The sequence below is a fragment of the Manis javanica genome, chromosome 12, assembly GCF_040802235.1.
Source record: "Manis javanica isolate MJ-LG chromosome 12, MJ_LKY, whole genome shotgun sequence".
Lineage (NCBI taxonomy): Eukaryota > Metazoa > Chordata > Mammalia > Pholidota > Manidae > Manis > Manis javanica.
The window spans coordinates 26,073,057-26,086,174 of NC_133167.1; the positions used below are offsets into that span (position 1 = coordinate 26,073,057).

Consider the following 13,118-nt stretch of genomic DNA (forward strand, 5'->3'; position numbering starts at 1 on the left):
TGCCTATGGGCATGCCCATAAAGACAGAAGGTATCCCTAGAGGCTTACTAGTAGGGTATGAGTTCTGAGACTTGGGGAAGTACAAATGCTACAAACTTACAAAACATCACTGGAAAGGTTAGTTACATTTCTTTTAACTTAGTTTTGTAAATTTTAAATATTAAGCTCGTAATTTTAATTTTGTTTCAGCCCATGTTTGCCATCTTGAAGAGGGACTGAAACAAAAAGTTAAAATTGAAAGCTTAGTGTTTAAAATTTACAAAACCAAGTAAGTTTAAAAGAAATGTAACTAACCTTTGCAGTGATGTTTTCTAAGTTGTAGCATTTGTACTTCTTCAGCAATGCCTGAAGGGCCCAAGCACATCATATATATATTAAAGCTTAAAATTTCACTGAGACTTGGCAGGACACCTTCTATTTCACTACCTGCTCGTTACTGTTGGACTACCATGTTGGTTGGAATCACAAAAATAGCTCTTAATACATGTATTTAACAGAGAGGAAAATCATCAGAAAATGAGAAGCACCATTATAGTTCACAAAAAATGTAGCATGGACCCAAAAGCAGACAATAACTGATACTTTCTGTTTATGATCCCAAACTTGGCAATAGGCAAATAAGTAGTGCTTGCAAAGAATCTGAATGACAAGTGTTTATTCAGCAGCTTTTTGGTTTAAACTGATTGCTAATAATGACTGGCAGCTTTGATGATATAATAGGGAGGAAAAACTCTTCAATTCCTAACAATGCTACTGTCTGTTCCTAAGTGGCTTCATGAGTTATTAGGAGTCCCATGTTTTTAATGGTAATACTGCATTGATTCTATAGGAATATGCAGCAATACTGGGGTGGGGCAAATAAAATAGGAAAATAGAAATGAACAGGGGCAAGAAAAATAGGAAAAACATAGAAGTTATATAGTTAGTGTTTTCAAAGTCTAAAAATTTAAACTATTAATTAAAAAAACCTCATATGGTTCACAGTTATCAGCCTACATAGTAAGCAAATATCTGTGTGTGGGTTGGGAGCTATCACTCTGGAGTGGTTTTTGTAACTCTGTTTACATTAAAAAGGACAGAAGAGTGTGTTGCATTGACAAGGTCCCATTCTTTCCTGTGAACACAGTGCTTCCTGTCCAACAGTCTCTTGAATTAGAGGTCTTTCTTTTAGGTGAAAATACTATTTTTGCTGGTTTTTGAGCAGGAGAGGTGACATTTCCACAGTCTTGTAGATGTGGGGTTTGAGACGTTACAACCCCTTACTTCTCCCTTAAGAGAGGATGGCATTAGAGTGCCGAACACCAATGACGTTTTCAGCGCTGAAAGACCTTCTCATAGCAGCTCTACACAAGTCTTTGTATTTGTCTTCACACAATCTGGAAATGGCCTGGGAGAGTCAATCAAATAGAACACAGGTTCAATTAAGGAAAAAAAAAAGTGTTTCAACCTTAAAAAAAAAAGCATCATTGATAAGCCACACATCCACTCCTTTAGGCAGGTCATAGCTTGTGCTACTTTGAATGGCTGAGGTCCACACTCCCAGGTTCTGGGGTGCTACTTCTCTGCCAGCTCACTCAGGTGGTATCCTTTCAGGGCTATGATTAGGTAGCCAGGCCAAGGAGGAACCTAGTTACTTAAAAACTGGGTTCCCAATGGTGTCCAAGGTATTGTGACAGGCTCCTGACAGCAGTATCATCTGTTGTTACCTGTACACTTGTTCCCATATCACACGTACACTTGGGGAAATCAGTGTTTTTTAGCTAGTCAACTTCTACCCAGTCTTCATTAGTTACTATACACTCCAAGCAAATTTTAATGAGGCAGGTGTGTGCTGCATTTTATTGGAAGCTCTGAGAGGTCTGAAGCACCAAATGGTGAAATTTCACTTACACATTAATTATGGTAGAAAAATGTCTTATTCTGAAATATCACAAAAAAGTGTCAACTTTAAATGTATCCATTTCAGCTGTGAATAATTTTACTGTATATTCAAGTCATAAGCCATAAATATTAGCCTTATGTACATTACCATTTCCATTAATAATCCGTATACTTTCTACATCCAGTATTTGAAACACACATTATACATCTGAACTACATAAAGTCTCTCCTAAATTAGCCACTAATGTACTGTCTAATAAACTCATGGCAGTGAACTGTGATATATATAGAAAACAAACATGAATTTGCAAACTGAGTAAAAGACAGTTAAGAGTGGTAACTAGGCTGTATGTAGATATGATTGGAGATATAATAAATTGTCCACATATGGTTATGTGGAAGGGTAGAGGTTCAAATGGACCCTTAAGAACAGATTAAATTTGATTTAAAATATTCCGAATTATGGACACAGAAGATATCTGTAATTATTTTAATAATGTGGATCTTTGTATAAATCATAAAACACCCAGGAAATATGATGCCAAAGGGTTATTAAGCTCTTCAGTGTGTTAATTTAGAAGCTTTCCGTTTTCCTAATCACACTTAATGAGATTTCAGCCACAGATGTTGGCTTTGGTGGCTGACAGAAAACCCCACTGAGTGATTTTGCAGTCTTACCTCTAGGTTCTGTGCTCTTTCTTTGCTAAGAGGAGCAAATAGAAAATTCAGGTTGTTATCATCTGCTAAGGAGCGAAGGTCAAAGTAGTATTTGGCATAAACACTGGCAGGAACATTAATATTAAACTGAAGTAGCTCCAAAAATTGCCGTTCCATCTCATTCCTGGGGGAGGAGGAGACAACAAAGGCAACACAGGACAATTTTAGTCAACTGAGTTATCTTTAAAAATATCATTCTGAGCTGTAAGGATAGCTCTAAATTCTATTTTGAAACACATAAAAGCTACCCAGCTGGATTAATACACTAATGTCCAACAAGGTACAGCTATTTGTGGTCCTTTCTGCAGCCCACCACTTTGGGTGTGAGACGAGGGGGAAGAGGTGACGGCCCCCTGTGCACTCACACTGCTGACTCAGGGGCTCATTCTTCAGAGTTCCATTAGTGCAGCTATACGATTCATGCTCCGTGCTCACTCACAGGCCCCACTATAGTGATCAGATGAAAGGAGTGATGCACGCTGTTTATTAGCTCTGAAGAACTTGCAGACATTTTCACTGGGCCGATAACACGAAGGGGCTTATTGAAGTAGCCAGGCACCAACAAAAGGAGTGGGCACATCACCACGGCAACAAATGGATCCATCAAGAGCCACTGCTATTATCTCTGAGGGGGGAAAACTCTTGAGGCAACAAGGATTCATCTCAAATAAATAAATAAGCTATATTCGATGGGAAAAGGAATCCCCTCCCCCTGCTCCAGTACATGGAGCTAGGTCAAAGGGCAGAATGCAAGTTTCTGTTACCCATCATCTTATTGGGGCGAGAAACCATCACTGTGACAGGACAGGACACACTTTTTTAAACTATGGAAGACAGAAAAATTAACAAACATCCTGGCTAGATTAAACCTACTTTTTGATGTGCGGATGCAACCCCAAGATGCTCAGCATCCACTACCCCAAACTGAACACACCTTCAATAAATCGGGAAAGGAAAATGCTAGGAGCCATCATTTGCTATGTGACCATACAGCTGCCACTTTCCAAATGTAAGTATAAAGAGTAAACCTTACCACTCTCATAGTAGTCCCTTTACAGAGTTAATTACATAAAAATGATAAATAACTGAACAATATGAGAGGCTTATAACATATTTTTTTGGGTTCTTGGTTTTAAAGTTTGAATATTTTATATATTGGATAGGTCAACAAGTGCTTGATTTTCTCCTGTATGGAGAGCAGTCAGACTATGAGCAGAGATGAGGTTTTCTAATTTGTTGAACTTTAAATCCTACTGAACCTACTCTTCCAAAATTAATTTCCTGTTCATGTGGCCATAAGCCTATAGAAATGTAAATCAGATAATGTTTTGATAATCAGCTAATCAGGACTTAATTTACTACAGGAATAAATGCACTTCTCTCTTCCTTTTATATTTTCTCCACTAATACATTTTAATTGTGTAGAAATACAGTACTTCATAGGATTAACATGTCTATTAACAGAGATTTAATCACTGAAGAAAAGCATTATGCCTACAGAATATGTATCTTCTGGGTTTTTTGTTGTTTTTTTAAATGGCTAGATGGCTGAATAGCATACCATTTGCAGGCACAGCAAATTTTCTGAATAGCAGCTGCTCAGTTTTAACTAATTCTTTCGAAGGGACGTATACTCTAACAAGACAGATGCTGGAAGTTTTAAGAAAGAGCTGGTAGACAACAACTTTTCAATTTAGACTCAAAATGAAACCATTACAAATGTAGTCAACAGCAGGGAGATGAAACCAATGTACATTAAACACTGTTGTAATGCTGTCCAATTTCCAAAGAACATAAACAAAAGCAGCCTACCATTATAAACACAGCTCCTGGTGTTTCTCTGTTCATACACAAAAAGCACTGTTTATAACTAGTCTTACTGTAGCTAGACACTGCCACCACGGCTCCTGGGGCTATGAAAAACCACATATTTTATAACTACAATCAGAGCACTAGCCAGCTCAGCTGCAGGTTTTGAGACACTCAGCTGCCATCATGCCAGGGCTGGTGTTCATGTTTACCAATTTTCCTCCCTTTAAGGGGTCAGTGTGAAGACTGATGACAGACAACTTCCAAAAGTACCTCTGTTCACTTCAAATTCATTTGTTGTCACACTGTTTGCCAAGATGGCTGCAAGCACCATCTAGATGACCACTCAGTTTACGCTATTATCAGAGTGGGCATTTTCACCAAAAGCCACTTTGACAGCTACCAACAATTCTGGTACCTCCTGTTAGTCACAAGTTCAGATGTAAACAAGCACTTGGGCAATTCTGAATGTCAGTCTTATCTTGCAAAGTGAGCATGGTATCAAAAACAAACTCCTGTCACTACCTGCCATGATCTTGATCTTCCTATGTTGTTCAATAGAATCAGGAGACATTCTTTCACATTTTCCTAAATGCCACCAATGAAGACATTTTCACTGTCAAGTGGGCACTTTGCCTGCTGGAAAAGTCCTCTCCAGCTCATCTTGCTTGCTACCCCTCAGGGCCTTCACAGCAGCCAGGGTAGCCAAACCGAAAGCCCCTATGAGGTCTGGTGTTGCGCTCCCACGTTACCATGCCATCTATAAGGGGTACCCTCGTGCTTAACCTAAGGCCAAAGTGCTGCTGTGGTTGCTGAGCACCCTGAGAGGTAAGAACTTCTACCTCATCAGACCTATTTTTAAACACATGCAATATACTCCTAATAGGGGAGGTGGCAGGAGCACAGGGATCTGAGACCTTTGTATGTCTACCTTTGTATCATGGTTTCTAACAGAACTTCAAATAAAAAGGAGAGAACGACCAGCAGAAGCAAATGTATGACGCCAGCTGAATCTATAACCTCTCAATAGTCTATAGAGGCCCCAAGACCTTACCAGTGTCCAAACACTTATTTCAAAGGCCAGACGTGTGCCCATTAATAATGTACTGGAAGTGTTTCCAAAATATAGAAGAGGAGGGAATACTTCCAAATTCATTCTATGAAGCTAGCTAGCTAGCATCACTCTAACACCAAAACCAGGCAAAGATCCCACCAAAAAAGAAAATTACAGACCAATATCCCTGATGAACATAGATGCAAAAATACTCAACAAAATATAGCAAACCAAATTCAAAAATACATCAAGAGAATCATATACCATGATCACGTGGGATTCATCTCAGGGATGCAAAGGATGGTACAACATTCGAAAATCCATCAACATCATCAACCACATCAACAAAAAGGAGGACAAAAACCACATGATCATCTCAACAGATGCTGAAAAAGCATTCGACAAAATTTAACATTCATTCATGATAAAAACTCTTCAACAAAATGGGTATAGAGGGCAAGCACCTCAACATAGTAAAGGCATATATGACAAACCCACACCCAACCTTCTACTTAACGTCGAGAAGGTGAAAGCTTTTCCCTTAAGATTGTGATCAAGACAAGGGTGCCCACTCTCCTCACATTTATTCAACATAGTTCTGGAGGTCTTAGCCACAGCAATCAGACAAAACAAAGAAATACAAGGAATCCAGACTGGTAAACAAGAAGTCAAACTGTCACTATTTGCAGATGACATGATATTGTATATAAAAAACCCTAAAGACTCCACTCCAAAACTACTAGAACTAATACTGGAATTCAGCAAAGTTGCAGGATACAAAATTAATACACAGAAATCTGTTGCTTTCCTATACACTAATGATGAGCTAGCAGAAAGAGAAATCAGGAAAACAATTCCATTCACAATTGCATCAAAAAGAATAAAATACCTAGGAATAAACCTAACCAAGGAAGTGAAAGACCTATACCCTGAAAACTACAGGACACTCCTACTAAGAGAAATTAACGAGGACACTAACAAATGGAAATTCATCTCATGTTCTTGGCTAGGAAGAATTAATATTGTCAAAATGGCCATTCTGCCTAAAGCAATCTACAGATTCAATGCAATCCCTATCAAAATAGCAACAGCATTCTTCAACGAACAGAACAAATAGTTCTAAAATTCATATGGAACCACAAAAGACCCCAAACAGCCAAAGCAATCCTGAGAAGGAAGAATAAGGCAGGGGGGAATCTCGTTTCCCCACTTCAAGCTCTACTACAAAGCCACAGTAATCAAGACAATTTGGTACTGGTGCAAGAACAGACCCATAGACCAGTGGAAAAGAATAGAGAGTCCAGATATATGGTCAATTAATATATGATAAAGGAGCCTTGGATATACAATGGGGAAATGACAGCCTCTTCAACAGTTGGTGTTGGCAAAACTGGACAGCTACATTTAAGAGAATGAAACTGGATCATTATCTAACCCCATATACAAAAGTAAATTCAAATGGATCAAAGACCTGAATGTAAGTCATGAAACCATAAAACTCTTAGAAAAAAACATAGGCAAAAATCTCTTAGACATAAACATGAGCAACTTTTTCATGAACATATCTCCCCGGGCAAGGGAAACAAAAGCAAAGATTAACAAGTGGGACTATATCAAGCTGAAAAGCTTCTATACAGCAAAGGACATCATCAATAGAACAAAAAGACATCCTACAGTATGGGAGAATATATTCATAAATGACATATCTGATAAAAGATTGACATCCAAAATATATAAAGAGCTCATGCACCTCAACAAACAAAAAGCAAATAATCCAATAAAAAAATGGGCACAGAATCTGAACAGACAGTTCTCCAAAGAAGAAATTCAGATGGCCAACAGGCACATGAAAAGATGCTCCACATTGCTAATCATCAGAGAAATGCAAATTAAAACCACAATGAAATATCACCTCACACCAGTAAGGATGGCCACCATCCAAAAGACAAACAACAACAAATGTTGGCGAGGTTGTGGAGAAAGGGGAACCCTCCTACACTGCTGGTGGGAATGTAAATTAGTTCAACCATTGTGGAAAGCAGTATGGAGGTTCCTCAAAAAACTAAAAATAGAAATATCATTTGACCCAGGAATTCCACTCCTGGGAATTTACCCTAAGAATGCAGCAGCCCAGTTTGAGAAAGACATAATGCACACCTATGTTTATTGCAGCACTATTTATAATAGCCAAGAAATGGAAGCAACCTAAGTGTCCATAAGTAGATGAATGGATAAAGAAGATGTGGTACATATACACAATGGAATATTACTCAGCCATAAGAAGAAAACAAATCCTACCATTTGCAACAACATGGATGTAGCTAGAGGGTGAAGTAAGCCAGGTGGAAAAAGACAAATATCAAATGATTTCACTCATCTGTGGAGTATAAGAACAAAGAAAAAACTGAAGGAACAAAACAGCAGCAGACTCACAGAACCCAAGAATGGACTAACAGTTACCAAAGGGAAAGGTGGGGAGGGTGGGTGGGAAGGGAGGGACAAGTGGGGAAAAGGGGCATTACGATTAGCAGACATAATGTAGGGGCGGCATGGGGAGGGATGTACAACACAGAGAAGACAAGTAATGATTCTATAGCATCTTACTATGCTGATGGACAGTGACTATAATGGGGTTTGTGGGGGGGGGGAGGAATTGGTGAAGGAGGGAGTCTAGTAACCATAATGTCACTCATATCATTGTAGATTGATGATACCAAAATAAAAATAAATAAATAAAAAATAATAAAAAATAATGTACTGGAAGTGGTAGGCATCTTTAATAAAACCATGAAACCATTTACTGTACCATGTTGTTTTGATAATGAGCTTGTAAAATCCTTTTAAAAAAATACCAAAATATACATTCCAATTTATCAAGCAGATTACTACAATTAACACATCAAGACCTACCAACTAATGATGGGAAATATGAATTGTTATACCACAGCTGGATTGAAATATGTAATTTTATGCTTATTTCAGTTCTCCGCACAACATACCTTTAAAAATATTTCTTAAAATGTAAACATTATGGGAACAAATGAGGCATTGTAAAATGGTTAGAAAGTTCACCAAAACCTTACAAACTCACATGTCCTCAACTGTAATGTCCTTGAGGATCTGGCAGTAGTCCACATTCCATACAGCCTGATCATCCCAAACCTTGGAGGCAAGAAGAATGGCTCCCAAAACAATTCTTTTCCAGTTAGTGGGACAAATGTCGATCTCAGCATAAGTTAAAAGCCTTTCTAAGTAAACCTGCAAAAATAGAGCACTGGTCTTTGATTTTAGTCCCATTTAAGCACTGTGATAAGAATTGTTAGAAATGACAGATTTTATGTTTTTGACATGCCTTTTATTCTTAGGTTTTGGAGACTTTTGTTCAGCCAGCCAGAGCTAGAGGCCAGGTCACATACTTCTGTTGCCTGCTATGCCATGTCAATTTCCAGCCCAATTTTGGTCACAGGAATGAATGGACATCGCAGCAAAGGGCATCCTGAACACAAGCATGGTGTTATTACCTTCCTACTCATCATAAAAAGCAGTATACACAGGCCCAGCATGGACTGTAGCTATTCAATAAATACTTGAGAGCCTACCACATGCAATGGGCCATACCTTGCTGGTGGTTATATGGTGGTTTCGCCTTGAACATACACTTGACTGAATATGTAAACCCTTGTAATGCTGAGCACATTTTTATCTTCCTCTGTTCACAGTAAGTAGTCCTTTCGTGGCACCAGCTTGAAGTTACAAACTCGCGGACAAGGGCGCCTCCCAGTGGCTACGGAGCAGCGCAGCAGAGCAGGCGGTTCAGACGGTATGCTTGGGCCGGGCTTCACTTAACCTTTTTTTTAAGGAACACACATGCCTAAAAAGGATGGTACTTTCTCACATCCCTTCATTTTAACACATCTCCATCATCACTTGTGATCATTCGTTTCTGTCTTCCATAACCTGCAGCTTGTTCAGTTCTACTGGTTTTCAGGCCGTAACAGAGCTGCCAGTCTCTCCAGCCCTGGGGCTCATCCAAATCCGCCAGGCAGTTTGTGAGAAGACTGTCATGATTTCCTTTACATGTATCAAATGTCTATTCTACAAAGGACTGGGTGAGTGTGGATTCCAGAAGAGAGCTGACTTATTGTTACTTTAGAGGATGCTCTGGACAGTATTCCATTTGACAAAAAGAAAAAAGTCCACTTTTAAAGAGTATCTTTATTGTCTGAAGGTTATCAGATTGACGCCTCAGATTTACCAATGTTCTCCAAACTTAATTGTGTTTTCAAAAACAAATGGTTATTGAACATTATATGTTCCTAGTGAAATTCTGCTCCCATTCCCCATAACTCAGCGCTCTCAAGGACCCTAAGAATTAATCCAGGTTCACTTCTCTACTTCATGGGACTAACTAGAGGCACTTAGAGAACACTGGCAATCTCTCAACTTCCTGTCTGTTAGCTGGCAAGCATGGTATGTCCTGACACGCACGTGTACCACTTGTCCTCCTCTGCCAGTGGAACTGAGGTTTCTTTCTTCTCACTGAAGCCAACTCTGCTTTCAGTGAAGTGGTCCCATACCACTTCTGCAGAACTGTTTCCACAACTACCTCTTTCTGAAGAATTTCTCCCTCTCTGCCAGAGATTTTCCCAGTATGAATGTGGTTATGCTGTCCCCATCCCACCCCCAGGCCCTCAGAATGCTCCCTCTCATTGTCCTCACAGCAAATGCCCTGATGCTGGCTTATTGCCCACTCCCTTCTTTACCCACCTCTCTGCGCCCTGCAGCTGCCACTCTACTGAATACACTCTGGCCAAGGTCATAGGTGCTTTCGCACATACAAACCAGAGCCCTGCGTTTCAACTCTCCACTCCCCACGCCTTCCCTCATACCTAAAGGGCACTGCCATTAGCCTTGTTCCTGAGCTAAAACTTGCATTTGAGTTATCCTGCTCCAATCTGTTGATAATTCTTATCTCTACCTTCACTGATGATCTGAGAGCTTTCTATTCTGTTTTTAACATCTTACCAGTACGACTGTCACTGCCTTCTGACTTCTTGCTCCACTCTGACTCCCAACTACAGTCTCTTCTCCTGGGAGCAGCCAGGAGAGCTTCTCAAATTAACAGCACTTCACACCCCTGCTCAAGATCTACCAAGGGTTTTCCATCAGAGGAATAACAATTTACCCTCTTCCCATGACCCATGAGCTACAAGGCCCTATGAGATAAGCTGCTGCCCTTCTGTGACCTCATCTCCTATATTCTTTCCCTCATTCCTCACTCTGATTACTAGCTATGTGGCAGTTCCTTGAACATGCGAAACATGTTCCCATTTCAGAGTCTGGCTCTTGTCCCCTTTGCTTGCAGTGCCAGAGCTCCTTATCTTCCTCAGTTTAGTCAGGTCACAGTTCAAATTTTACCTTTTTAAAGAGCCTCTTCCTGATTGCTCTATCTAAATCAGTATGCTTCTCCAACCACTTTATCTCTTTACCCTGCTTTCTCTTCTTGGTATTTACTACTACTTGAAATATTCAGCTTTTTAAAAACACTCATTGAAAAAAAGCAAAAAAACAAAACTTTCTCTTTAAATATAAGATCCACAAATACAAGTTTATCCAACCTGTTCTCTCTTCTATCACCACACAACAGTGACACAGAGTACATGTTCAGTGGTTATTTATGGAATGAGCAGCATTTAGCATTTTGACCACACTCTCCTTAAACCTCTCTTACCTTGGCATCTTTTATTATTCTCTCCTGGTTTTCCTACCACTCTAAACCACTCCTCTGGGATTTGTACCTTAAATGCTGTTAGTCCTTACAGAGCTATCTTCTATCCACCTTTTATTCTACACACTTTCTCTGCATTTGAACAGCTACTCTTTTAACACCCTACCTCTAGCTCAGATTCATGCTTCAATTCCATATGCGCAATCAATTACTAGGCCACTCTGCCATGTCTCAGGTATGAGCTTGTCTACAAAAATCCCCCTCCCTCTTCCAACCTAGGTGCTGTCCTTCCTACACTACCCAACTCTCCATACAGAGGTCCCACTCCTGCCTCCACAGAGAGGCCTGTGTCTGATCCAGTGCCCTGGAGAATCTCTGTTCAAACCACAAGCCTCCTCTCCTGAATCCTAACTGGACACTAAAGGTGTAGGTACTGATCAGAGCAGTCTTTCCCTCCAGACCATGCAGTTGACTTTCCCCCATAGGTTCGCTTAGAGGGAGTAAAATAATCCCAACTACCTCTCACTTGAAAATTTCTAAAGTAAGATTTTATCACTTTATAGATCCTATTCATTATTCAAATGTTAGACTCTTACCATAGAAATTCTGCGTGAATGATGCAAAGGTCCTTAACACAGTTGAACCTTAGCAGGCTAACTAGCAAAGCCTTTCTAAGTACACTGGCACTGTAATTACTAAGTACACTGGGCAATTTTACAGGCAGGCACAAGACAACAGCAAGGACGGGTGAACACCCATCCTCCAAGGAATTTAGGGCATAGTTCTCAATCAGAACACACAGAATCATCAGGGGAATACAGTCTAGGACTTGGTTTAGCCTTATACTGAATCAGTCTCTGCCTATAGGCCAGAAAGTTGTGTTACTGCCCACATTCTGCCTCACCAGCACACCTTGTATGTGTGTATGTGTGTACACTGCATGTGCAAGTGTGTCCTGAGGTGTGGAAGGAAAACCAGAAATCTCTCCTGCTGCCTACAGTAGCAATTGTTTTGTGATGAGAAAAGCAATGGAAACATTTTAAATAATAATGATTGTTAAGCTCAAATGTGTGTATTTTACTTTCTTTTTGGTAAGTTTCTTTTAATGACGTATTGATGACCATTTCAGGAGCCTACTTTTATTTGAAAAATAGGACCATATCCTATGTATAAGATTGAAATATTTAAAGATGCTTTATGAAAAAAGAAGTATCTTACCAAAGTTACTATTGCACATTCAGCTGTCAGCTGTGCAGCACTAAAAAGAGTACGAACAAATCTGTAAATAAATTTGTGCTCAGGGTCATGCTTAAAGTATTCCTCTGGAACCTTTTCTCGCTGAAAGAAAAAAAATGTAATATAAGTAAGTATCCACTGAAGAAAATTCTTAAGCACCAATAAGATAATAATCTGCACACTTGTACACATGTGTCCCTAAAGATAATCTTGATTGGTGACGGGTCTTTTAGTCCTTTTAAATATAAACAATGGGATCTTAGAATACCATAGTGATTCAATACTCAACAATAATTCAGTAAAGAAAAAAATATAAGCACAAAACCTCAGAAAATTTATAAATGTTCCTTTCCACCCTTCCCCCACAGAATTCCATTCAAATGTAAACTATTTTTAGGCTCAAAAGCCTTGTTGATCACCATATATGTCATCCTCTGCAATCAATTTTGAAAAAACATTTTCAGTTTCCTATCCCCATAAGGCTCTAAGGCTATACTGTCCTGTACAGTAGGCTCCAGCCACATGTGGCTACACTGCACCTGAGGAAGTGAACTTTCAAATTTTTGTCTTTCTGATTTAAAATGTAAATAGTTTTCTACTTGTCTTCATAGAGATTTTAACATATTGGGTTTAGCTACAAATATTTACATTGTTGGATGCTACTGAAAATTATCTTTTAAAAGGTACATTTTC

General features: G+C 39.3%; 1 protein-coding gene across 2 annotated transcripts in view; it reads right to left on the reverse strand.

The window, feature by feature from the left end:
* Positions 1–635: 635 nt before the first annotated feature.
* CCNYL1 (cyclin Y like 1) overlaps positions 636–13,118 on the reverse strand; it is a 35,402-nt gene continuing 22,919 nt past the window's right edge. For both annotated transcript variants that reach the window (XM_073218219.1, XM_017658436.3), the window contains 4 exons: positions 12,408–12,527; positions 8,553–8,719; positions 2,560–2,722; positions 636–1,387 (listed from right to left, as the gene is read on the reverse strand). In XM_073218219.1, coding sequence (XP_073074320.1) covers positions 1,271–1,387; positions 2,560–2,722; positions 8,553–8,719; positions 12,408–12,527 — 567 coding nt within the window. In that variant the 3' untranslated portion in view covers positions 636–1,270. The remainder of the gene's footprint in view (positions 1,388–2,559; positions 2,723–8,552; positions 8,720–12,407; positions 12,528–13,118) is intronic.